The following is a 24,501-nucleotide window of genomic DNA, read 5'->3' as shown; positions in this document are numbered from 1 at the left end:
CTCCCTGTGCCGCAAGCAGTAGGCGCACCTCGCAAACGGAGGGTGCCCTTACTCCCAGCAAATGGGCGATAGAAAACCCATCGGTGCCTGCGCCATTCCCACTATGCGCTGGCTGATGTCGGGGCAGCATGAGTAGCCTACGAGCAAGTTTTTTGTTTTTGTTTTTTGCCGATGCCCGTGATGCCGCCCCCACCACGATGCCGCCCGGGGCAACCGCCCGTGTCGCCCGTATCAGAAACCGCTACTGTTCAGCTGCATGGAATACTTTTGGTAAATTTCATGTTTTTTAGGGTGTTGACTCAAAAAATGATCTTCAGTTGCCTCCATGGCGTACAGTTTTCTTTTGTTTTCTTTTTGTTTTTTTGCAAAACATGAGGAGTTGACATTATAAAAAGCACAACAGCAATGACAAAAATCAATATTTGATTTTCAATACTATGCATAATTTTTCTGAGATTCCTTACCTTTCCCTATGAACAAAACAAACCTGTTGGGGATCATCTGAGCTCCTCACATCGCCAAACCTACGATACCCTCCCACTCCTACTGACCCCCCTCAATTTATTTCATTTTCTAGAAATATTACATTAATGTAAGAAATAATTATTGGTTATGTTTTTTTGACTCAAGTATACGATACCAAATTTCAGTTTTAAAAGGGACATTGCACGCTTAATTAAACTAAAAACGTGAGTTCTGCTAGCAAACCTGACGAGATGGAATTAAAAAATATATATTTTTGAATGTTTCAGTGAGAGGAAAATCTAAGAAACAGTCAAAAAAAAAAAGGTTTTTGGTTGCATACATGTGTTAGTGTCGGGTTTACCTTAGACTGCCACCGTTGGGATTTTGTACTATATATGAAAACAATTGAACTGAACAAAATGCAGTATTTTATACAAGTGAATGAATTTTGAGCAAACTCTAAGCAATTAAAAAAATTATAGTCCGATTGATGCATCTCGTCGGTATGCGGACCGGAAGTTATGTCTGACTTCCGGCTGTGGCGTGGGGCGCTTGAATTGGGTGAAAGGTGAAGAAGACGACCCGCAGCCAATTTGTGCACAAACTGTGATCGCTTCCTCTACATTTCAACTCACCTGAGCCCCACCATGCTCCAGAACACAGGGTGAGTGCCTTCTCCTGCACGCAGAAGTCCATTCAAAAGTTCGCTGTGTAAAGTCCGCGGTTCGCCCGAAGTGTCGTCACAGAATGCTACGCAGCCCTGGAACAAGCGGAGGTTTTAAATTAATAAAATGGTTCGATTTGAGGGTTTTAACGCAGCCGAATTAATGATGAAGAGTTCCGTTGTGTAAATCTGCTATACTTTGTTCTTCTTCTCTTGTCGTCTGTGTTTTTGAGCAAGGCATTATGAAGTCCAAGATTATTGTATTGGATCTGGTGGCAACTGCTTATTCACAATGAGATTCTGCCCTTGCATGCAAACAGGCTGTTTCTGTTCAGAAACTTGTGTGGTCTGCATTTATTAACCACCTGATTTAGAGTTCAGAGCAGAGAAAAGCTGTAGAACTGTAGTGTATGTAAACAGTTTTAAACTGGTACCTCACGGGAGAGGAACTGAGCTGGTGGCATTGCTTTAAATTACAGGATCTTATCTGCAGCGTCTGGTCACTGGTGATCAGTCTGAATTCAGCTTAAACATTTAATTAGCTGCATCGGCATCCACTCGACAATCCCAAGGAATCAACCCACTAACAAGTGGCCATTTTAATATAAATAAACGTTTTCGACCATAGTGGAGCCGAACTGTTATAACTGTCTTTCATAAATAATTCGCAATTTGGCTGTACTCTGTCTGCCCTTTGACCTTTGAGTTGTAGCGTTCAAAGCGTCAGATGTAGGAGTTTGTAGCAGCAGCAGCTACCGTGTAACTACCTCTGTCTGTTAGCTCCCGGCCTAATTAAACACTCCCTCCTTTATTTGTTTTTTAGCAGGAAAAGTTTGCCTGAAGCTCGTTTTTGGACTGAGACTTATTCAGATGATTTTTTTGTTCGAACAGCCGCTGAACGCTAGTGTAGTTAAGCTAACCTTACAGGAAGTGAATTTTCAAAATAAAACAATGTTGCTGTGTAGGTTTTACTATTAAAAACCAACAGAAACTTGCATATTTGGAATTGACAAACAATTCAGAGTCCTGTGTGTGTCAAATATATACATTTTATTAATTTAATCTCAAATATGGCCCGTACAAACCGATGAAATTTCTTTAATTTGTTTTTAAAGAAATTAACGCATTCCTTTGTTTCCTATTTTAAGAATATTAAACATTTAATTAACTTAAAACAAGAAATAAAAAATGTAGGGCGGATTATTTAGGTTCTTTTAATTTTCTTCTGTCTTATTTTCATTGAGGGGAGAAGGGAGGTGTTGGCATATAGGTTAACTTTCTTCCTGCTGCAGGAAGCTAGCTGGCTGCACGCTCTTCATCACCGGAGCGAGTCGAGGAATCGGGAAGGCCATAGCTCTGAAAGCTGCCAGAGATGGTGCCAACATCGTGATTGCTGCCAAAACTGCTGAGCCCCACCCCAAACTCCCCGGGACCATCTACACCGCAGCACAGGAGGGTGAGGCGCTGACAGGTCAATAAGGTAACGAGCAACCTTTGTCTCTGAACTTACATTTTGTGTGTGTGTGTGTGTGTGTGTGTGTGCGCGCATGTTGCAGTGGAGGCAGCGGGCGGAAAGGCATTGCCATGCGTGGTGGACATTCGTGATGAGCAGCAGATCGGAGATGCTGTTCAGAAAGCCGTTGACGCATTTGGAGGTAAAGACACTTTTTCAAAATCACCTTTAATCAGAACAGGAAGTAAATTCTATCCTGGCAACACACCACCTTATCAGTGACATCATCAGTTCCTGTCTGATTGGCAGGCATCGACATCTTGGTGAACAATGCAAGTGCCATCAGTCTGACAGGAACTCTGGAGACGCATATGAAAAAGGTCGACCTGATGCTGGGAATCAACCTGAGAGGAACTTACCTGACGTATGAGCACATACCTGCATTTGTTTTTTTTAAACAGGAAGTGAGCTAAGACGCTTAAAGCTACAGCAACTCATCCATCACACGCAGACACGATTGGTAGTTCCAGGTCTGTGACAGGTGAGAACAGGTAGAGCAGGTAACCAGCTTGTCTCCTGTAAACTGTGAGTTCACATACAGGAAGTATGTTTACAGTGAGGAGTTACAGGTGACTGTTTGAGTGCCAGAAAGGCTGATCAGGGTTAATCATTCAGCTCTGAGTTGATAAAAGAAAGCTGTCATCACTGATTCACCATGACAACGGGCAAATAAAGAGCAGAGTCTGCATTTTTAATCCAGTGGATCAAAAAAAGATGTTTCCATGTGACCTGATGATGATGTGAGCACAACAGCATAGTTACATTTCTTGTAGCTTTAAACCAAAACGGTGTGACTCCCAAACACACACTACACCTCATGAGAACACGTACCACCAAAGTAAACATAAAGGTCGTCAAACGGTTTCAAGTTTTGAAACTGACGGAGTGACACAACTCTCCGGTGGTGTTTTTGTCCTGCAACCTGTTGTTTGCCAAGTATATTTGTAAACCCCTGCACCGTGAGCTGAGCTGAAGTGCACTAAATATCAAAGAAACAAGTTTCAGTGCTTTTAGCGGGAATAAAGTAGCCACATGTTTTTATCAGCTCATAGCAGAGGAAGAAGACCACACTTTAGGAGACGAGCTGACACCGTCTCATCAGGCTGTTCAGAAACGTGAGTGAGTGGAGCGCATCGTGGAAATGCTGCTGGTGTCCTTTAATTTCCACCAGCAGGTTGTTAAACGTTGCACTGCTGTAATAACTGATTTGCATGATTTATAGAAATTGTTCAGATCATGAAAGATTAACTTATCAAAGTGAGTTCAGTGTTCACTTGAGTTCAGTTTACATTAGTAATGTGTGTTTCACCCTTTAGGATAATTGACGAATGGAAGGAATTTTTCTTCACTTATAGAAATCGTAGACATGGAGCAGGGAAAGGTTTCACTGGATCACTGAAATAAGACATCTGTTGCTATTTCTTTAAATTTTCATATAGTGTGGTTAAAAGTCATATTCTCTGAGCACCAAACATCGCCTTATAGTTTCTGCTTTCAAACACTTCCCTCACATCATGTTTCCCACCAAGTTGAAGGTAGAGAAGTCACAAGTAAGAGGTGCATGTCTGTTTAAGCTTCTTTAACCCTCTGTCCTCAGATGGTCCTGCTGTAAAGTTGAAATGACACTAGGTGGCACTCAATGAGCATACATGGGTGCTACAGCAGTCTTTCTATAACATCATAATCTAGCTCTCCATAAACACTCCTGCCTGATAACTTCACGAGCCGCTGGTATGAGCGGAGCATGATGGAAGCACTCATTAAACAGGTTTGGTCTAAACACCAGTCGCGCTTGTAATCTACCACACTATCAGTACACTGCTCTCTGTGTGCGTCAAAACACGATGTGCTGTGATTTGGGTGTCATTACTTAGTATTGGAGTTGAGGAGATGGACGGTTTGCATTTTGTGAGTCAAGTTAAGGAGGAGTTAAGGAGCCACGTGTCCTCAGAGTTTCATGAGACTGGAAAAACCAGAACTCGATACGTGCTGAAAACCTTCCAGTGCTGCCAGTACTCCTCAGCAGGCTGAGCAGGTTACACCTTTGCCCTGAGACTAATTCAGAGGCCTTGGTTTGAGTTGGGCTCAAGCTATTTGCTGTGTTTGTGTGTTTACGCCTGCGTGCTCTCTTGTCTAGCCTGTCAAAATACAGGCTGAAGAGCCCAAATAAAAAAAGAGTGGCTGCGTATAGGACTCAGATAAAAACAGATACTTTGGTGACTTCGAGAGTCAAACTAAATAATTTTAGACTCTGTTGAACATTTAAAATTTTGCCCTGCAGCATTTAATGACTGCATCATATTTGAACTTGGAACGGTGTCTAAACAGCTCATAGTGCAAAAACTATTTAAACTGCATTTAGTCCAGTTTTAGATTAAGTCATTTCAGATCAGGGTGAGCTGATGGATGATGGTCAGTGATCAGTGACAACTCGATTTTTAGCCATTTATTCTGTACACATCATTATTTCAGGCGAAACTTTCTCATATCCATCAGTGAAAAGTTGGCTGTGAGGCCACGATGGACAGTTGGTATGAGTACAGGTGTAAAAGGAAACTCAGGGCAGATGTTATGAGTTAATCTTGCTGCTCAGCTGATATTCGCCCACATCTGTTCACAGTAAAGAGAACTCATGCATCGCTGTGAACATGTAAACGTGTCTTCATCCTGGGAGTTGGGAATAAACTCGTGGTGTGGGCTGATGAGCGCTTTGTGTGTTTTGGGTTTCAGAGGGTGAACGTGTCGCCCTGTCAGCTGCGTGTCACTTCCTCCTGCCTCCCCTCAGTATCACTCATGAAAGTGACTTTAACATTTAAACTTAAAGTCATTTGTGTAAGGTTGACAGTCCTGTGAGGGGGGGGGAAAGATGCTCCTCCTTTTAAACTGATACTGTGTGAGATCTGTGTTGTGGGGCAAAGCATGACAACACCAGCAGAGGGCAGTATGAACTGGAGCAGAGTGTAGCGTATTCATGTAATCAGATACAGCTTTGTCTTTCAATGATTAGAAAACAAGACACTTAGGAAAACACTTGTGGTACTGGAACAGGTTTTCAAATACATGTGGACAGTAACATGTATGTGGTCACACGTGTTTGATGGGTCTGTGTTTCAGGTCTAAGCTGGTCATCCCTCACCTGCTGAAGAGTCGGAATCCTCACATCCTGAACCTGTCGCCGCCTCTCAACCTGAACCCCGTCTGGTTCAAGAACCACACCGGTAACTATAGCAACTATCTGGCCCTGTGTCCCATCATGCATCTGTACAACCTTTACATGTCTGATTTGTTTTTTTTGTTTGTTTTTTTTAAAGCCTACACAATGGCGAAGTATGGCATGTCCATGTGCGTACTGGGAATGGCTGAAGAGTTCAGAGGTCAAATTGCCGTCAACGCCCTCTGGCCGAGGACGGGTGAGCAGCTGTTAGCATGCTAACAATGCTAACACTTATTCTGTAATATTAACCCTGCTCTGTGTTGTTGCCATAGCGATTCAGACAGCAGCCATGGACATGCTGGGGGGAGAGGGTGTCAGTAAACAGTGTCGGAAAGCTGACATCATAGCGGACGCTGCCTACGCCATCCTGTCCCGTCCGAAAGATTACACGGGTCACTTCCTGGTGGATGAGGAGTTCCTCAGAGAGCAGGGCGTCAAAGACTTCGACCAGTACGCTGTCCAGCCGGGTCACCCTCTGCTGCCAGACTTCTTCCTGGATGAGACTCCAGAGTCACTGGTGGAGAAGATGGAGCAGCACGGTACAAACAAACACACTGCTGCCTGCCAGGCACTGGCTGTGTCCCAATTAAGAGACCGCACGCTTGAAGTACGCGCACTACGCGTACTACGTACGGTGCGTACTATAAGTACGAGAAGTGCGGAAGTGAGAGGCTTGTGAAATGGGACGGTCTAGCCTTCGTTGCGCTGTTCAGGTTGCCTAGCTACCATGATACTAACCGCGAGAAACGTTTCATACAGCTTTGTTTGACAGAAATGAAGGAGAAAAATGTTTTCTTGGTCATTCATTTTTGTCATGACATCACTTTGATTAGTTGAGTATCTGAGGCTGAGACCACGGGACTGTAAAACATGATTGTTGGGCTTCATTTCTGTACTGATGTCATTTCAAGATTAGTGAGTAAATAACAATTAGCTAATGTTGTTCATGAGACTAAAGTCATCTCACTTTGGTAATGTAAATATTAGAGATGTACCGATCCGATATTACGTATCGGTATCGGTCCGATACTGACCTAAATTACTGGATCGGATATCGGAGAGAAATAAAAAAATGTAATCCGATCCATTAAATATCAAAAAAGCACCTCACAAAACTTGCAACACGGCGTAACTCGGCTCATAACCGTAGCACGTCGGAGCAGTGTGTCACGTGATAGAGCGGCTGTGGCGTGCGAGATCTGTTGTCTGGTTCAGCATTTGGAGCCTCGCTACCAAACTGGCATTCATCTCCGAGGAAGTTATCCCAGAGAGAAGTAAAGCAAGTGTGTAAGTTCATCTCTGAATATTTGTAAAGCATTCCAGCGTTAAGCTTAACAACCGATATATGGAGCGACTGCCTCTCTCTCTCTCTCTCTCCCTCCGTCTCCTGCTGCTACTTCAATCGTGAAACTGATCAATGATCAGCTGATCGGCTTTTCTGTCGCGAGTCCGTCTCTCTTGTTTGTTTATCGCCCACTTCGCGCCAGAAAGAGGAAACCAGCAGCTGAACAACAGCAGCACGTTTAACCTTGATAAGCTGTTGTTAGAATTTATTTAATATTACTTTCTACACCAGGATCTTTTTCTACGTAGCTGACGCTGGTAACTGTGCAGGGGCGGATCTAGCAAAGTTTAGCCAGGGGGGCCGATAGGGCATGAACAGGGAAAAGGGGGCACAAAGACATACTTTTCTTTCTTATTCTCATTTAAAATGTCGAGCTTTTAATAAATAATTATCTGAATCTTACACCCAAAGTTTTAATCTGATGTAAAAAGTATAGAAGTCCATTACTGTATATAGTAACGTTAAGTCTAATATACCCTAGTAAGCTATAGTACTTTTTCCATCTGTGCAGTCTGCAATTCTGTTGAAGAAAGATGTTGAATCTATTTAATTATTCTTGAAAAATAATTGATTTCTGTGCATTTTATTTCACACTTCATCAAATTAAAGTTTTTACGTCGATTAAGCATCATGAGGTGGAGGGTGGTTCCCTATTTATTTATTTTTTTTGCTGGGAGTTTGCAACCCTATTAATTAGGTTGCTTACTCTTTAAAATACCAGAATAGGGAGGATGGATGGAGTAGGTTTAAGTTTATTAGATTGATCAGTATTGAACTATGAAATATTTTGGGTGCAGTGTAGTTTTTGCATACAGGTATAACAGAATAGCTTTAGTGTTGTTGTTTATTTAAACTTGAGTATGAACTTATACAAAATGCAGCAAGATATTAAAAAAACAGTTTTAATTAAAAAACACACTATATCGGATTCATATCGGTATCGGCCGATATCCAAATGTATGATATCGGTTTCGGACATAAAAAAGTGGTATCGTGCCATCTCTAGTAAATATAATATGGCCAATATTATATGTATTGTCAGATTATTATGATATATATAGATGGATAAATAGATATATATTTTACAGGATATATTACAGCAGTGAGCTTGAACTCTGTGTCAAAGATTCAAGTTGCAGTTATTTATATTTCCTGTCACATTAAATCTTCACTTAAAGACAAGTATCTTTGACAGTGTATATATAGATGTATCATATATAAGAGACAAATATTGTTCTTTTATTATTGTTGTTGGCAACACATTTGGCTCATTGCTTACATATATTTATAAAAAGAAAATGTACAAGCTGTGATAACTGTTTCTGATAGAATGAAGAGTAGACTGATATATGAAATATTCCTTTATTGGGTGAGAAAATCAGACCCTGTCATAACTGCTTTAAGTCATACAGAATAGATATCAGAGCCTTAAACAGGCTGACTTCTGCTAAATGGGTCAAACTGGGCAGAAAGTATACAAACACATAACATCCTTGTAGAATATGATGTAACACTATAGATCAACTTACCTCAGAATATATAAAGCATATAAACAATTACACCAATATGATGCAACAAACACAGCAGTGCTACTGATCCAAAATACTCAAAGCTTCATAGAACTGAAACAAACATTTATTTTTAGCTCCATTCTGCTGCTGATACATACTTTAGGTTTCTGAATATTAAACTTGTTGCTGCCTTTCATAGTGTGTAACTTGAAGGCCCTGAGTACTTTCTCCCACACTGAAAACACTGGAATGATCAAATTATTTGAACATTACCTAATAAGACTGATTCAGGACAGACAATTAGTTATGTTAAACTTTCCTAGCAGTCCTTCACAAACAGGGAACAGTCTGTCTATTCTCTCCATCTGTCAGCTGCTGCTGGCTCTTTCTCCTCCTCTTCCTCACACACTGCTGAGTTTGTCCTGGTGGATCATCAGGGGTGCAAAGCCTCACAGATGTGCAGCAGTGGGTCCCTCAGTCTGTCCTCACTCTGGACACTTGCAGTTGTCACACATGGAAATCAAATGTGTGATAAGCTGCAGGATTCAAACACAAGTGTAACTTATAAACACATGTTCATACTTTTATTACACAATCAGAGAGAAAGAAACAGAGAGAGAGTGCAGGACAGACAGACAGGTGACAGTCTCAGGTGTATACACTGCTACAAACAGGAGGATTTAGTGTTTGTGTTATTACGAGTGCTAAACAAGAAGAGTTCCCAGATGGTACAGTGGACACATGTGTGACTGCTGTGATTAAAGCATCTTTCTTTCAGCTTAACGAGTGAACCGTCAGCTCGTTCAAACACACGTTAAAGTCCGTTTGGCTCGACACCACCGAACAGAGGCAGCAATATAACATAGCTAACATTAACAGTGCAGTGAATCCTGCTTGTGCCGTGATATTCAGGACTGCAAACCGAGCAGCATCACTGACTTTCAGCCTGTTGTGTTTGTGGATATATGACTGACTTTAATTATCCACAAAATCATCACAATCTCTGTAAGATTAAGGTCGACTATTGTATTATTATATTTTAAAGGCTTTAAAAGCAAGTTAACGCTGAAAGTACAAACATCGCTAATGTCACATAACTTTGCCGACATGTGGCCAACAGTAATGTTTTAATGTTCTTCATTATTAAACTTTCGCACATAAATAAGTGACACAATATTCAGTACTTGCTTTTGACAGTTCACTCTTCGGCCGCTCCCTTCTGCCGTATTTTGCGGCAAAATTATCCACACCCACCGCCGCGCTATGAATTGTGCAATATATGGGACCACGAAGCGCGCACCGGACCACGCTTGATATTTGGGGAAATCGACAGCGCATTTGGAGTACGCATTTGAAGTACACTTCGAATTGGGACAGCCGTCGTCGCGTGGCGGTAACGTAATCGCACTCAAAATGCGTACTTCAAGCGTGCGGTCTCTTAATTGGGACACAGCCACTGTAACGAATAGAACACCTGTCCTGTCTAAGAAATAGATCAATAAAGTAAAAAAAAGAATTATGAAGGGACTCCGTTAAATAGGAAAAACAAAGGAATTCAACAAATTCAAATCTAAATAAAATGCAGTGCAATAATTTGTGTTAGGAGAAATACTTTCAGTCACTGTGACATTATCAAGAATAAATGGGAACATTAAGTTTATTACCCTGGAGCTCTTTTAGCCAGTCACCTGGTGAAAAGACTAAAACTAAAAAAAAATAAAGACGTTGGCTTTGACTTTGACATCCCAGCAGCCCCGGGGTCTTTACCATTTTTAACACCTTCTTATTTTTTCCTAGGGGCAACCCCAGCCTTTAAACCACCATCCTCATCATCAGCCACGCCCACCTCTGGAGGCCCAGTGGAAACCACGTTTGATGCCATCAAAGGAGTCATTAATGAAGACGTTGTCAAGTCTACTCAGGGCATCTATCAGTTTGACCTGTCAGGTAACAAGGAATTAAAGGGGCAAGTCCAGTGGGCGTGTCTTTAACATTTATGTCCATATAAAGAGATTCAATGGGCGTGTCTTCAACACTTGTTTATGTTCATATAGGAGAGCACACTGGCGTTTGGTTTCTGGACTTGAAGACTGGCTCGGGCAGCGTGGGGCAGGGTGAGCCCCCCACCAAAGCTGATGTTGTCATGAAAATGGACTCCAGTGACTTCAGCAAGATGTTTTCAGGTAACCTGTCACCATGGCAATAAAAAAAAAAAAAAAAAAAAAAAAAAATGACTATAGGAAACATTAGTGAAGCTGCAGTTTTGTTATTTCAGGGAAACTGAAGCCCACGATGGCATTCATGTCAGGGAAGCTGAAGATCAAAGGAGACATGACGCTGGCGATCAAGTTGGAGAAACTCATGAATCGCATGAACAAGGCCAAACTGTGAAAATGAAACCCCACCCACATGTATACAGGCCCCACCCTCTTGCTCTTTGTTCCTGTACATGTTGCCTTAATAATAAAAACACATTAACACCTCAATAAAGCAACCTTAATAACATCCAGGGTGTGTCCAATACCTTCCTTCAGCTGAGTTCAGACAGCCAATCAGAAACCAATGTCCACTATAGGCTCCAGCAGTGACTCAGCCCCACGTTAAAATGCCCAGCTTTACAGCAGAAATAAACGTGTTTACAGCCTGATACAGAGACTGATTTGATCTATTCCCCTCGATAACAGCTGTTATGACAGCAGCAGGCAAGTACAGCCAGATATCAGACACCAGTACTGCTGCAGCAGTACTGTTGCTGGAGTGCATGCAGGGGATTAACGCAGTACTGACTATTTTTAATAGTTCTGTGTCTTTCACATTTTGAAGTGAAATGTGTTTTCATATCAGTAGTTATAAACACTAACAGATTATCAGATTTTAATTGCAAAAAAATGAAAGAAATACAGATGGGTGTAAGTTGATGATTATTAATGGGCCAACTAGAAGTTTCCTTCAGAATTAATTGATGGATGTGTGTCTTTGGTTTGACCCTGTTTAATCCTGAATAAGGTCTTATGTGAATCTGTAAAAGCATGAGTAGCTTTGATACTATTTACTATTTTATTTAGATTAATTTCCAGTTTTGATTTACTGCTAATAAATCAGTTTGGGATCTGCTTACCTGGTTGAGCAGGTGGCCCATGTTGGGTTTAAGTACAACCCTAATCCTGCATGTCTGTTCTCTAATTTGTTCCCACTTTCCTTTCTACCTTATTCTGTCTTGTCCGAAATTAAATCAGGTTAATTTCTTCATGGTGCTAAAAACAGAAACTAATTTTAATTACACACTAACAAAAAAACTCAAAGATTCCTGAGTGCATCAGCTTTAAAATGTAAAACCGAAGTTAAAATGCACGCATTTTTATTCATACAAATCGGGAACACCAGGGGGCGCTGCTGCTCTGAAGGCGCCCTGATTGTCTCTGACTTTAAACTATGACGCTGCCAGTGTGCATGCAGGAAGGCTTCAGTGAAACTTTAATGATTTAAATTTCCTGTGAGCTCTTTACGGTGGCCCCGTAGTGTAAAACACAAAAACTAAAAACTTGACTTTATAGAACATCTGTAAACAAATGTTTGTAGGTAAGACTGATGCAATAGCATGTCCACAAATGTTTGATGGGTCATCTTAATTTTAGAGGCTTTTTTCTGCTTCAATTATTAGTGTTTTACAGATGGCTGCTGGACCTCTCTTCTGATCTCCTCCTTACATACTGACAACAATTTAAACCACAATTTTCAAATTTGCAGTCATAAATCCATCAGACAGCTGCATCTTCTTGTCTGACTACCTCAGCCTTTTTGCCCTTTTTCCAGGCCTTAACAATGTCTTCTTGACAGCCACCATTCTGACACCATTTCTGATGAGATTTTAGTGAACAGCAAACAATCAGCAGAAGGTCCAGATGCAGTGTCAGGTTTTTGTTTTTCCAATTCCATAACTTTCACATACTGTTTGTCCACTGCAGTTTTTTTAGGCCTCATACTTCTTCTGTCCTCCACTTGTCCAGGCTCCTTAACATTTTTAAGGACAGCACGGCATGCAAAGATAGGCTTAGGCTGAAGGCATTTTGGGAATCACCTTGTTGATGCAAATATATGGCTATCTAACTGTGTTGTCTTTAGCACTTTTATTCAAGTAAGGACATGAAAAACACGTTGCTACAGAGTGATAGCAACATCAGGAACAAGGAGCAGCAGGTGAGAACTAGCTCATTATTACTGTCTGCCTTTTTTTTTTTTTTACGTGCCAGTTGGGAACCAAAAACTACTTCTATTTAGAAAAGGGTGCATTAAATTGTATCACTTAACAAATGTCAGTTATCAATACTGTAGTTCTTGATATCATGAATACTCTTAATATTTATGTTGGTAAGGCCTTCCTGTTATTTAATTTACATTTGTATTCTCTGCCTTCTGGTGGAAATATAACTGCGTATCATCTGCATATGTGGCACTGACCTGGGACTGTTTTATTGTGACAGGTCAGCCCTTTTGTATCTGCTTGTCACTCAGCTATTGCTGGAATGTCTGGTTCAGCATAGATAATGGCACACACCAAGGGCGTAGATTTGGCATGGACGGAAGGGACATGTCCCCACCAATATCCAGCGATTATTGAATTGTCCCCACCAATAATTTGATCTCTTCGAGTAAAGAAAAACAACCCGATAGAAAGAAAAAAAAAGCGATCTGTCAGCATCTCATTCACCCAGAGGTGCAGAAAGAGTTAAATTACGTTCTCTACTGGAGTCCTACACTGTAAAATCTAATTAGTTCCCAGAACTCAAAAAAATTGAGGAAACTTGTTGCCTCAAAAAAATTGAGTAAAGCTTAGCTAAAAATGACTAAATTAGGACAACTTATTTATTTTGAGTACTCTGTACAAGCTCATTTGTTCCCAGAACTCAAGAAAATTCGATCAAGTCTACGTAAGATGACCAAGTTAGGGCAACTTACTCATTTTGAGTACAGTGTACAGCCTTGTTAGTTCCCAGAACTCAAAGAAATTGAGGAAACTCGTTGCCTCAAAAAGAGTAAGTAAAGCTTACTTAAGATGACTGTTAGGACAACTTACACATTGCAAGTCTGCAGTATTAAGAATAACTTGATGTTTCTGACTGTACAATTTTAATTGTTTACCTACTGACAAACATTTCAAGTTCAACTAAATGAAAAAACAATTTGTGGTAACCTGAATATGATTAAAAATAATTAACAACACTTTTTGTAATGATGTTAAAATCAGCCCAACTTTTATTTTCAAACACAACAAAGTATAACAGCCAACATACTGGACACTGTTCTGCTGAACAACAAACAATTATATTGCCATCACTGTTATAATCTCACAATGAAACAAAGTCTCAGATGTAATTATTCTGAAAATAAGTTTAGGCCCACCACAAGTTTGTTTCGTACTTACATTACTTATATAATCAAAATAAAATATTTGTTGTTCTGTCACAAGTGCAGTCTCTGATTTAAACAACACATTTGTTTTTCATTCCAACACATGAGCTGGAATGTTGTAATGTTTTAAGGATGGCTTGTTTCCAGTCCAGGCATTACTGCCTGAATGACTATCATGGATCGAGGTGATCCAAATGTAAGTGCAGAAGAAAGTCTTTAACTTCCCTGAAGTACAGTGGCAGTGGATGTGGGTTGGAGATGCAATGAGCTTGAACCTGCAGGCGACCATCTTCACTGACCACACCATCTGTGACGGAGGACTCATCTCTCCTGGTGTCCTGCAAGCAAACAATCATATTTTTTGGAACATGAACTTAATTGCTTTCTTAAAACATTTTTTTCTGCATTTGGTATAAAACAGACTCCAATTTAGACAATCTCAGGCTCCCTCCCCACCAGAGAGGTGACATTCAATGTCCCAATTGTCAGTCTGGATAGCCCTGACCCCCACCCGACACACAATAATGTCATGAAAGCATCGTTTTAAAAAGGGCTATGCAAACATGGCCAATAACTTTCATTCTAATGATGTGCAAAATGATTTGGGAACAAAACAAATTTTGCTGTTAGAAAACTTGCAGACTTCACTATATACAGTGTAGACCCTCTAAACTAAGTTTGGGGGATGTGATCTTTCAAGAAATGCAGACCAAACTGTTATTGTTTGTTTACTTACACAGCATGTCTTGTAGAATTAACTGGAGTCAACAGCAAAACTTCCCCAAACCAAAGCACAAATAAAACAATAAGTAAAACAGGCTGATCTAAAGTATGATTAAAGTTTAGCCTGATTAATATAAATGTCACTGACAGTTGCTAATGTATTGGAAAACCAAAATACTTACCGCTGAGTTGATGTCTTTCTGTCCAACAACAGGAGTGCTGGTCCCGAGCCTCAAAGACAGTAAGAAGCAAGCAGAGGGAGAAAAAACAGAACATTTTTCAGAAACTGATTTGATCCTTAATGGCTGTGCAATTATTGTAACATAGAGATTGCTTATGTTGTTAAATAAAGGCTAGATTTGACATTAATAGATGCCACAGATGTTCAAAAGCTGCCACAAAGCATGAAAAAAATGGACGTCTCCGAAAACGTTAGAGCATTTTTGCAAATATGTGATGTCTTGATAAATCGAGCAGATACTTAAACTTTACACAGCTACATTCTTGCCTGAAAATATCTTAAAAGTTTTATTTTGTGACCCAGAAAAAGTAATAAGTTTTTTAGCCACGCTCCTCCGCCATTGCCACGCTTACAAGTACGCACATACGGTGGCCCCTAGAGACAAAGCACGTACAAACTCCAAAACACTTGCAAACTCCAAAATACATGCAAATTCCAAAACACAACGGAAGTGCTCCAGGACGCTAGGGGCAGTGTTGAGCTTTTGTTACCTAGTAACTACATAAGCCAGGAAGTACCAATGACCAGATTTGGACTGTCTGCAGCCTTAAAGGCCGCATTTTAAGGCCGATTACGTCACAGCGACATGACGAAGGCTGTCCCAATTCAAAGGCTGCTCGAAATACGGCCCTCAAATGCGTCCTTAATTTCCCTGAATTTTAAGGATGGGTCGGTGTAGCCTTCATGGCCCAACATATGGCAGATTTCATAGCCCGGCTGTGGTGTGGATAATTTTGCCGAAAAAAATGGCGGAAGCGGAGCCGCCGAAGAGTAAACTTTCAGAAGTAAGTACTGAATATTATGTCACGTATTTATTCGCGAATGTTTTTATAATGAAGAACATTAAAACATTACTGTTGGCCACAAATTCAATTTAGATTTGAATTTGTTGAATTCCTTTGTTTTTCCTATTTAACGGAGTCCCTTCATAATTCTTTTTTTTACTTTATTGATCTATTTCTTAGACAGGACAGGTGTTCTATTCGTTACAGTGGCTGTGTCCCAATTAAGAGACCGCACGCTTGAAGTACGCATTTTGAGTGCGATTACGTTACCGCCACGCGACGACGGCTGTCCCAATTCGAAGTGTACTTCAAATGCGTACTCCAAATGCGCCGTCGATTTCCCCAAATATCAAGCGTGGTCCGGTGCGCGCTTCGTGGTCCCATATATTGCACAATTCATAGCGCGGCGGTGGGTGTGGATAATTTTGCCGCAAAATACGGCAGAAGGGAGCGGCCGAAGAGTGAACTGTCAAAAGCAAGTACTGAATATTGTGTCACTTATTTATGTGCGAAAGTTTAATAATGAAGAACATTAAAACATTACTGTTGGCCACATGTCGGCAAAGTTGTGTGACATTAGCGATGTTTGTACTTTCAGCGTTAACTTGCTTTTAAAGCCTTTAAAATATAATAATACAATAGTCGACCTTAATCTTACAGAGATTGTGATGATTTCATGGATAATTAAAGTCAGTCGTATATCCACAAACACAACAGGCTGAAAGTCAGTGATGCTGCTCGGTTTGCAGTCCTGAATATCACGGCACAAGCAGGATTCACTGCACTGTTAATGTTAGCTATGTTATATTGCTGCCTCTGTTCGGTGGTGTCGAGCCAAACGGACTTTAACGTGTGTTTGAACGAGCTGACGGTTCACTCGTTAAGCTGAAAGAAAGATGCTTTAATCACAGGAGTCACACATGTGTCCACTGCACCATCTGGGAACTCTTCTTGTTTCGTAATAACACAAACATTGAATTCTCTTGTGCTGTTTTGTAGCAGTGTGTACACCTGAGACACCTGTCTGTCTGTCCTGCACTCTCTCTCTGTTTCTTTCTCTCTGATTGTGTAATAAAAGTATGAACGTGTATTTATACGTTACACTTGTGTTTGAATCCTGCAGCTTATCACACATTTGATTTCCATGTGTGACAACTAGGGATGGGTACCGGTGTCTGGTGCCATGATGGCACCGGTTCTGACATAAACGGTAGTAACCAGACCGAAAAGCAGCGCACATTTCGGTGCTTTATTTCGGTGCTATTTTTTCCTGAGCTGTGATACACTTCTAGCCAATCATTTTACGTTTCCGAGGATAGTAGGCGGGCCCAGGTACGTACGTTCTTTTAGAGCACAGCTACAGATTAAAAATGTCCAAGGCGAAGCGGTCAAAAGTCTGGCTGTACTTCACAGCAAAATATGCAAACTCAGCAGCCTGCAACAAGTGCTTTAAGCTGATACTGTGATACTGTCAAAGGAGGTAACACCTCAAATCCGATGAAACACCTGGCGACGCATAGCGTTTTTTTTAAAAGCCCAGAAATGCGCCGTATTTGATAGCTTGCTGCGAGACCTCACACCGAGCACATCTACTGCGGGTGGGTTGCCTGTTATGCAACATCCCCCAAAAACACGAAGAGGAGAGTCCTGGCCCGTAGCCCTGCCAGTGTAGCAGAAATGATGAGGATGATGATGGCAGCAGCAGCCGTTCTTCTCTGCGTGAGTAGCTTAATGTTGTTCATGTGTAATTTACGTTGAGTAGGCTAACCACGTTATTACATTAATGCATGTAAGGTGAACTAGCAAACATCATCATAGCTACATGCGGCTGTCTTCTTGTTTGATGGCAGATACTCCCTTTACCCTGGACAAAAAGGCTAAAATGGCCAAAGAAAAAGTGGAAAACAGTTAAACATGAGAGGTTTTTGGACAAAGTTTGTGTTTTTTCCATTGTTTAAGCACTGCTTCCAGCCAAGAGTGATACCATATATGCCCTATAGCTGCAGAAAAGGCTAACATGGTTATCTTTTTACAAAAAACAGCTGAACATGAGAGGTTTTTGGACCAATTTTGTGTTCTCCATTCTTTAAGCACCGGTTTGAGCACCGTTTAAGCACCGGCACCGTTTCAAAAGTACCGATTTGGCACCGGTATCGGATAAAACCTAAACGATACCCATCCCTAGTGACAACTGCAAGTGTCAAGAGTGAGGACAGACTGAGGGACCCACTGCTGCACATCATCTGTGAGGCTTTGCACCCCTGATGATCCACCAGGACAAACTCAGCAGTGTGTGAGGAAGAGGAGGAGGAAGAGCCAGCAGCAGCTGACAGATGGAGAGAATAGACAGACTGTTCCCTGTTTGTGAAGGACTGCTAGGAAAGTTTGAAATAACTAACAGTCTGTCCTGAATCAGTCTTATTAGGTAATATTCAAATAATTTTATCATTCCAGTGTTTTCAGTGTGGGAGAAAGTACTCAGGGCCTTCAAGTTACACACTATGAAAGGCAGCAACAAGTGTAATGTTCAGAAACCTAAAGTACGTATCAGCAGCAGAATGGAGCTAAAAATAAATGTTTGTTTCAGTTCTATGAAGCTTTGAGTATTTTGGATTAGTAGCACTGCTGTGTTTGTTGCATCATATTGGTGTAATTGTTTATATGCTTTATATATTCTGAGGTAAGTTGATCTATAGTGTTACATCATATTCTATAAGGATGTTATGTGTTTGTATACTTTCTGCCCAGTTTGACCCATTTAGCAGAAGTCCGCCTGTTTAAGGCTCTGATATCTATTCTGTATGACTTAAAGCAGTTATGACATGGTCTGATTTTCTCACCCAATAAAGGAATATTTAATATATCAGTCTACTCTTCATTTTATCAGAAACAGTTATCACAGCTTATACATTTTCTTTTTATAAATATATATAAGCAATGAGCCAAATTTAGTAATGCCAACATACTGAAGGAACAACATTTGTCTCTTATATATGATACACCTATATATGCACTGTCAAAGATACTTGTCTTTGAGTGAAGATTTAAGGTGATAAGACATATACAGTGGGGCAAAAAAGTATTTAGTCAGCCACCGATTGTGCAAGTTCCCCCACTTAAAATGATGACAGAGGTCAGTAATTTGCACCAGAGGTACACTTCAACTGTGAGAGACAGAATGTGAAAAAAAAATCCATGAATTCACATGGTAGGATTTGTAAAGAATTTATCCGTAAATCAGGGTGGCAAATAAGTATTTGGTCACCTCAAACATGGAAAATCTCTGGCTCTCACAGACCTGTAACGTCTTCTGTAAGACGCTTTTCTGTCCCCCACTCGTTACCTGTATGAATGGCACCTGTTTGAACTCATCATCTGTATAAAAGACACCTGTCCACAGCCTCAAACAGTCAGACTCCAAACTCCGCCATGGCCAAGACCAAAGAGCTCTCGAAGGACACCAGGAAAAGTGTTGTAGACCTGCACCAGACTGGGAAGAGTGAATCTACAATAGGCAAGCAGCTTGGTGTGAAGAAATCAACTGTGGGAGCTAGAGCAGGGCGATATGGCCAAAAATATTTATCACGATATATATTTGAAAATTTGCGATAACGATATAACCGACGATATAATTGATGCGAGACAAAATACAACTCCACAACATTACTAGCGCAAAAAGACAACCTTCCATTTATTTTCACTTAAACAAGAAGCTGGTTTTTATGTACATTAAAGCTTTATAAAAATGTAACAGTGCAAATGCAAATTCCTTGCTGAAAGTTTAACCAAAAGGCATTTCCAGTAGAAATGGGCTGACATATCCTGAGCATAACCATGTATAATATCCACTGAAGTTAAAAAGAGGTGCTTTGCAACATTAAACTGCAGTGTGCAGTACGCATTTTTCGGACCATAAGGTGCACGGGATTATAAGGCACATTAAGCGAAACAAAGCAGTCAGATAAATCAAACTTTATTAAACTCATTCTTCTTGCTTCCGCCACTTCTGTACCATTGATTCATTAATGTTGAATTCTCTGGCAGCTGCTCTATTCCCATGTTGCTGCAGTATATTAATGACTAACCTCGTATTGTGGATGGATTATCTCAGTTGTTCTCCTGACTGAAGTTTGGTCCGTTTACAGCATCCTGCCATGCGATTGCATTTGTCTCTAACCATGAAGAACCTTCACGTTAACTTTTATAAGTGGAAAAGTGTTAGTGTTCGTCCTCCAGCTTCACTGTTTATGTTATGCTAACATAGCTGTGTCGCTAGCGATCACGTAGCACGTCATTATATACCAGCTAGCCCAACTTCAGTAACCCTGCAAACGTCGCTGCTGTTTAGTTTCCTGTCTTCATTTATGTTGGAAGTGATAGCAGAGCTGTACGTTTGATTTTTTTCAGAAATCTCTCAGTCAGAACATGCAATATCATGCTTAGGTAACTAGCGAAACTAGCGAGCTAACTTCCGCTAGCTTCCTGCTAACTTCTAACTCCGTTAAATGTAATAACTTTTGTTTTCATGGATGCCTGGAAGTTAAACTTTATAGTTACACCTGGTAAAGCAGCAATGCTGATCGTTTTATTAAAGATGAAAGAATTTAGACAGTTTTTAACTCTAAGTGATGCTGCAGTGTTGTTTGACCTGAAGCATACGGAGTTTAGGACCCAGATTACTCCCAGATTTAAGAGCATCTTAGTCCGACAAATATGACAATAACAACGGCTGCTTGCATGTTCTGCAAAAAAATGTGCTTTGTTGTGTATCTGATGGATAAACACCAAACCAGTTCCACATCACGGAAGTTGCACCATTTTTACAAACCAATTCTGGTTCATCTGTTTCACTCAACAATCGGCCATGTGCGTATGAAAACAAAGGCACTGCGCATGCGCGTTTTACTCCCATTCTATCGCGATATTTCATTTTCCTATCGTTGCCTAACATTATACCGGTATTACCGTGAACGGTATAATATGGCCCAGCCCTAGTGGGAGCAATCATCAGAAAATGGAAGACATACAAGACCACTGATAATCTCCCACGATCTGGGGCTCCACGCAAGATCTCATCCCGTGGGGTCAAAATGATCATGAGAACGGTGAGCAAAGATCCCAGAACCACACGGGGGGACCTGGTGAATGACCTGCAGAGAGCTGGGACCAAAGTAACAAAGGTCACCATCAGTAACACACTAAAACGGCAGGGAATCAAATCCCGCAGTGCCAGACGTGTTCCGCTGCTGAAGCCAGTGCATGTCCAGGCCCGTCTGAAGTTTGCCAGAGAGCACATGGATGATACAGCAGAGGATTGGGAGAATGTCATGTGGTCAGATGAAACCAAAGTAGAACTTTTTGGTATAAACTCAACTCGTCGTGTTTGGAGGACGAAGAATACTGAGTTGCATCCCAAGAACACCATACCTACTGTGAAGCATGGGGGTGGAAACATCATGCTATGGGGCTGTTTTTCTGCCAAGGGGACAGGATGACTGATCCGTGTTAAGGACAGAATGAATGGGGCCATGTATCGTGAGATTTTGAGCCAAAACCTCCTTCCATCAGTGAGAACTTTGAAGATGAAACGAGGCTGGGTCTTCCAACATGACAATGATCCAAAACACACCGCCCGGGCAACAAAGGAGTGGCTCCGTAAGAAGCATTTGAAAGTCCTGGAGTGGCCTAGCCAGTCTCCAGACCTCAACCCCATAGAAAATCTGTGGCGGGAGTTGAAAGTCCGTGTTGCTCGGCGACAGCCCCAAAACATCACTGCTCTCGAGAAGATCTGCATGGAGGAATGGGCCAAGATACCAGCTACTGTGTGTGCAAACCTGGTAAAGACCTATAGTAAACGTTTGACCTCTGTTATTGCCAACAAAGGTTATGTTGCAAAGTATTGAGTTGTATTTTTGTTATTGACCAAATACTTATTTGCCACCCTGATTTACGAATAAATTCTTTACAAATCCTACCATGTGAATTCATGGATTTTTTTTTCACATTCTGTCTCTCACAGTTGAAGTGTACCTCTGGTGCAAATTACTGACCTCTGTCATCATTTTAAGTGGGGGAACTTGCACAATCGGTGGCTGACTAAATACTTTATTGCCCCACTGTAAATAGCTGCAACTTGAATCTGTACTGAGGCTCAGTATTTGGCACAGAGTTCATGTTCACTGCTGTAATAGCTAATAATGATTAATATAATAACTATAATATTGGCCATATTATATTTACATTACCAAAGTGATATGACTTTAGTCTCATGAACAACATTAGCTAATTGTTATTTACTAACTAATCTTAAATGACTGTTCAGTCCAGAAATGAAGCCCAAAAATCATGTTTTACTGTCCTGTGGTCTCAGCCTCAGATACTTATCAAATCACACAAAGCTCTTGTAGAAACAAACAAACAAATGAACAAAATATGTTCTCCTTCATTTCTGTCAAACAAAGTTGTATGACACGTTTCCAGCGGTTAGTATCATGGTTGCTAGGCAACCTGGGAAGCGCAACGGAGACTAGACCGTCCCATACAGAAAAACTTGCCGTTTATTTTGCAAATCAAGCTCAACACTGCCCCTAGCGTCCTGGAGCACTTCCGTTGTGTTTTGGATTTTGCAAGTGTTTTGGAGTTTGCAAGTATTTTGGATTTTGCAAGCGTTTCGGAGTTTGCAAGTGTTTTGGATTTTGCATGTGTTTTGGAGTTTGCAAGTGTTTTGGAGTTTGCAAGTGCTTTGTCTCTAGGGGCCACCGTACGCACAGGCTCCGACAACCTGCGACAAATGCGATCCTCCTTTTCCCCAGACTACCCTTTCTGGGTCACAAAATAACCTTTTAAGATATTTTCAGGCGAGAATGTAGCTGTGTAATGCTCAAATATCTACTTAATTTATCAAAATATCACATATTTGCAAAAGTGCTTCCACGTTTTCGGAGAGCTCTGTTATCCACCAGCGCGATAGCTGGCCGGGAGGTCAAGGCTCAATCCGGTTGTTCAGTGATGACGCGACGAATCCTACTTCCGGGTCTAAAGTAGTCTGCGTTTAATATGGCTTTTGTGTTGTTAACATGTTTAATGTTATGTATTTTCTTCTATTTGATCTCAAAAAGCTCCTAAAACAGTCAGTGATCACTGTTGACCTCCCTCGGCTTTTATTACCACTAATCATTTATTTAAGCTCAGTTTTTAAAACCTTAGGATGTAACTACAGCCCAGCCCATGCAGCAGTATATGAATGACTAACCTCGTATTGTGGATGGATTATCTCAGTTGTTCTCCTGGCTGAAGTTTGGTCCTTTTACAGCATCCTGCCATGTGATTACATTTGTTTCTGACCACCGAGAACACTCACGTTAACTTTTATCGAGTGGAAAAAAAGTTAGCTTGTTTATATTATGCTAACATAGCTGTGTCGCTAGCGGTCACGTAGCACATCATTATATACCAGCTAGCCCAACTTCAGTAACCCTACAAACGTCACTGCTGTTTAGTTTTCTGTCTTCATTTATGCTGGAAGTGATAACAGAGCTGTACGTTTGAATTTGTTTCCAAAACCCCGCAGTCAGGACATGCTATATTGTATTTAGATAGAAGCTAGCGAGCTAACTCCCTGCTAACTTCTAACTCCGTTAAATGTCATAAATTCTGTTTTCATGGATGCCTGGATGTTAAACTCAATTGTTACACCTGGTAGAGCAGAACGCTGATCATTTTATTAAAGATGAAAGACTTTAGACAGTTTTTCAACTCTCAGTAATGCCACAGTGATCGTTTGATATATGGACCCGCAGCGGAGTTTAGACCCAGACACTGCTAGTGACGTCAGACTGAACAACCGGATAGAGTCCGGGAGCACAGCTAACTCCTGTCTTATTCTTTTCAACGCCCCCTGCACTCTTTTGCTACTCAGGTTAAACACGATATATATAATTAGTTATTTAGTTAGTTAGTTAGTTATGGCTATGGATTGAAAATACCCCCCACACCACACCACACCACACCCCACCCCTAACGGCTGCACCTCCCGAAGAATTTTGTCTGAGCTCTTATCTCACTTTTTTTTATTTCAAACAATCAACAGAAAATTTCACAGACATAGTTTTATGTAAGGTTTTTAAGGCTGTGGTGTTAATTTTTAAGTAACATGAGCCCAGCAGCAGCAGCAACGCTAGGCTAACACTAACTAGCTAGCAAGATTATAAACCTGGTGCAAAACTAAGAGAAGCCACAAAATCAGTTTGAATAAGAGTAAACATTTACTCACCAAGTCAGTGTATCAGGTAAAGATCCACAGCAATGACAATAATCTCTTGAACTGACGCTTCTCCAGGTTTGCTCAACATATTCCATAACAAATGCTGGCACCATGAACATGCGGACTGATCCGAGAGGTAGGAGGACGGTAGTCACGTGGCATTTTCAAAACACATCTTTCATCCTTCCGCACTGAGAAGCAAAACTTCCAGCTTACTTAGTTTTTCTAAGTTAAGACAACTCAAATAAATTGAGTTTATCAGCATTTTCGCATAAAAAGTACTGGTAACTTATTTAAATCGAGTTCTAATAAAAAATTGTTAAAAATTGAGTTCACCCTATTTAATATTTTTAATTAAACACAATATT

The 24,501-nt window shown here is 40.8% G+C and overlaps 1 protein-coding gene and 1 long non-coding RNA gene across 2 annotated transcripts; one reads left to right on the top strand and one right to left on the bottom strand.

Annotated features, from left to right (window-relative positions):
* Positions 1-980: 980 nt before the first annotated feature.
* Positions 981-11,217, top strand: hsdl2 (hydroxysteroid dehydrogenase like 2). The gene is made up of 10 exons (XM_082542903.1): positions 981-1,129; positions 2,422-2,585; positions 2,686-2,784; positions 2,892-3,006; positions 5,757-5,860; positions 5,954-6,052; positions 6,129-6,395; positions 10,510-10,659; positions 10,767-10,895; positions 10,988-11,217. The coding sequence occupies exons 1-10, from the start codon at positions 1,113-1,115 to the stop codon at positions 11,101-11,103; spliced, it is 1,260 nt and encodes a 419-aa protein (XP_082399029.1). The 5' UTR covers positions 981-1,112; the 3' UTR covers positions 11,104-11,217.
* Positions 11,218-11,329: 112 nt separating this feature from the next.
* LOC309712255 lies at positions 11,330-24,332 on the bottom strand. The gene is made up of 3 exons (XR_014278217.1): positions 24,143-24,332; positions 15,027-15,075; positions 11,330-14,459 (listed from the first exon to the last, which is right to left on the bottom strand). It is a non-coding gene; the product is annotated as an uncharacterized lncRNA (long non-coding RNA).
* Between the last annotated feature and the right edge of the window lie 169 nt (positions 24,333-24,501).

The sequence above is a fragment of the Aulonocara stuartgranti genome (genome assembly GCF_965226115.1).
Source record: "Aulonocara stuartgranti genome assembly, chromosome: 7".
NCBI classification, from domain to species: domain Eukaryota; kingdom Metazoa; phylum Chordata; class Actinopteri; order Cichliformes; family Cichlidae; genus Aulonocara; species Aulonocara stuartgranti.
The sequence above is the reverse complement of the archived record's forward strand: the minus strand, read 5'-3'. Positions and strand labels throughout refer to the sequence as shown.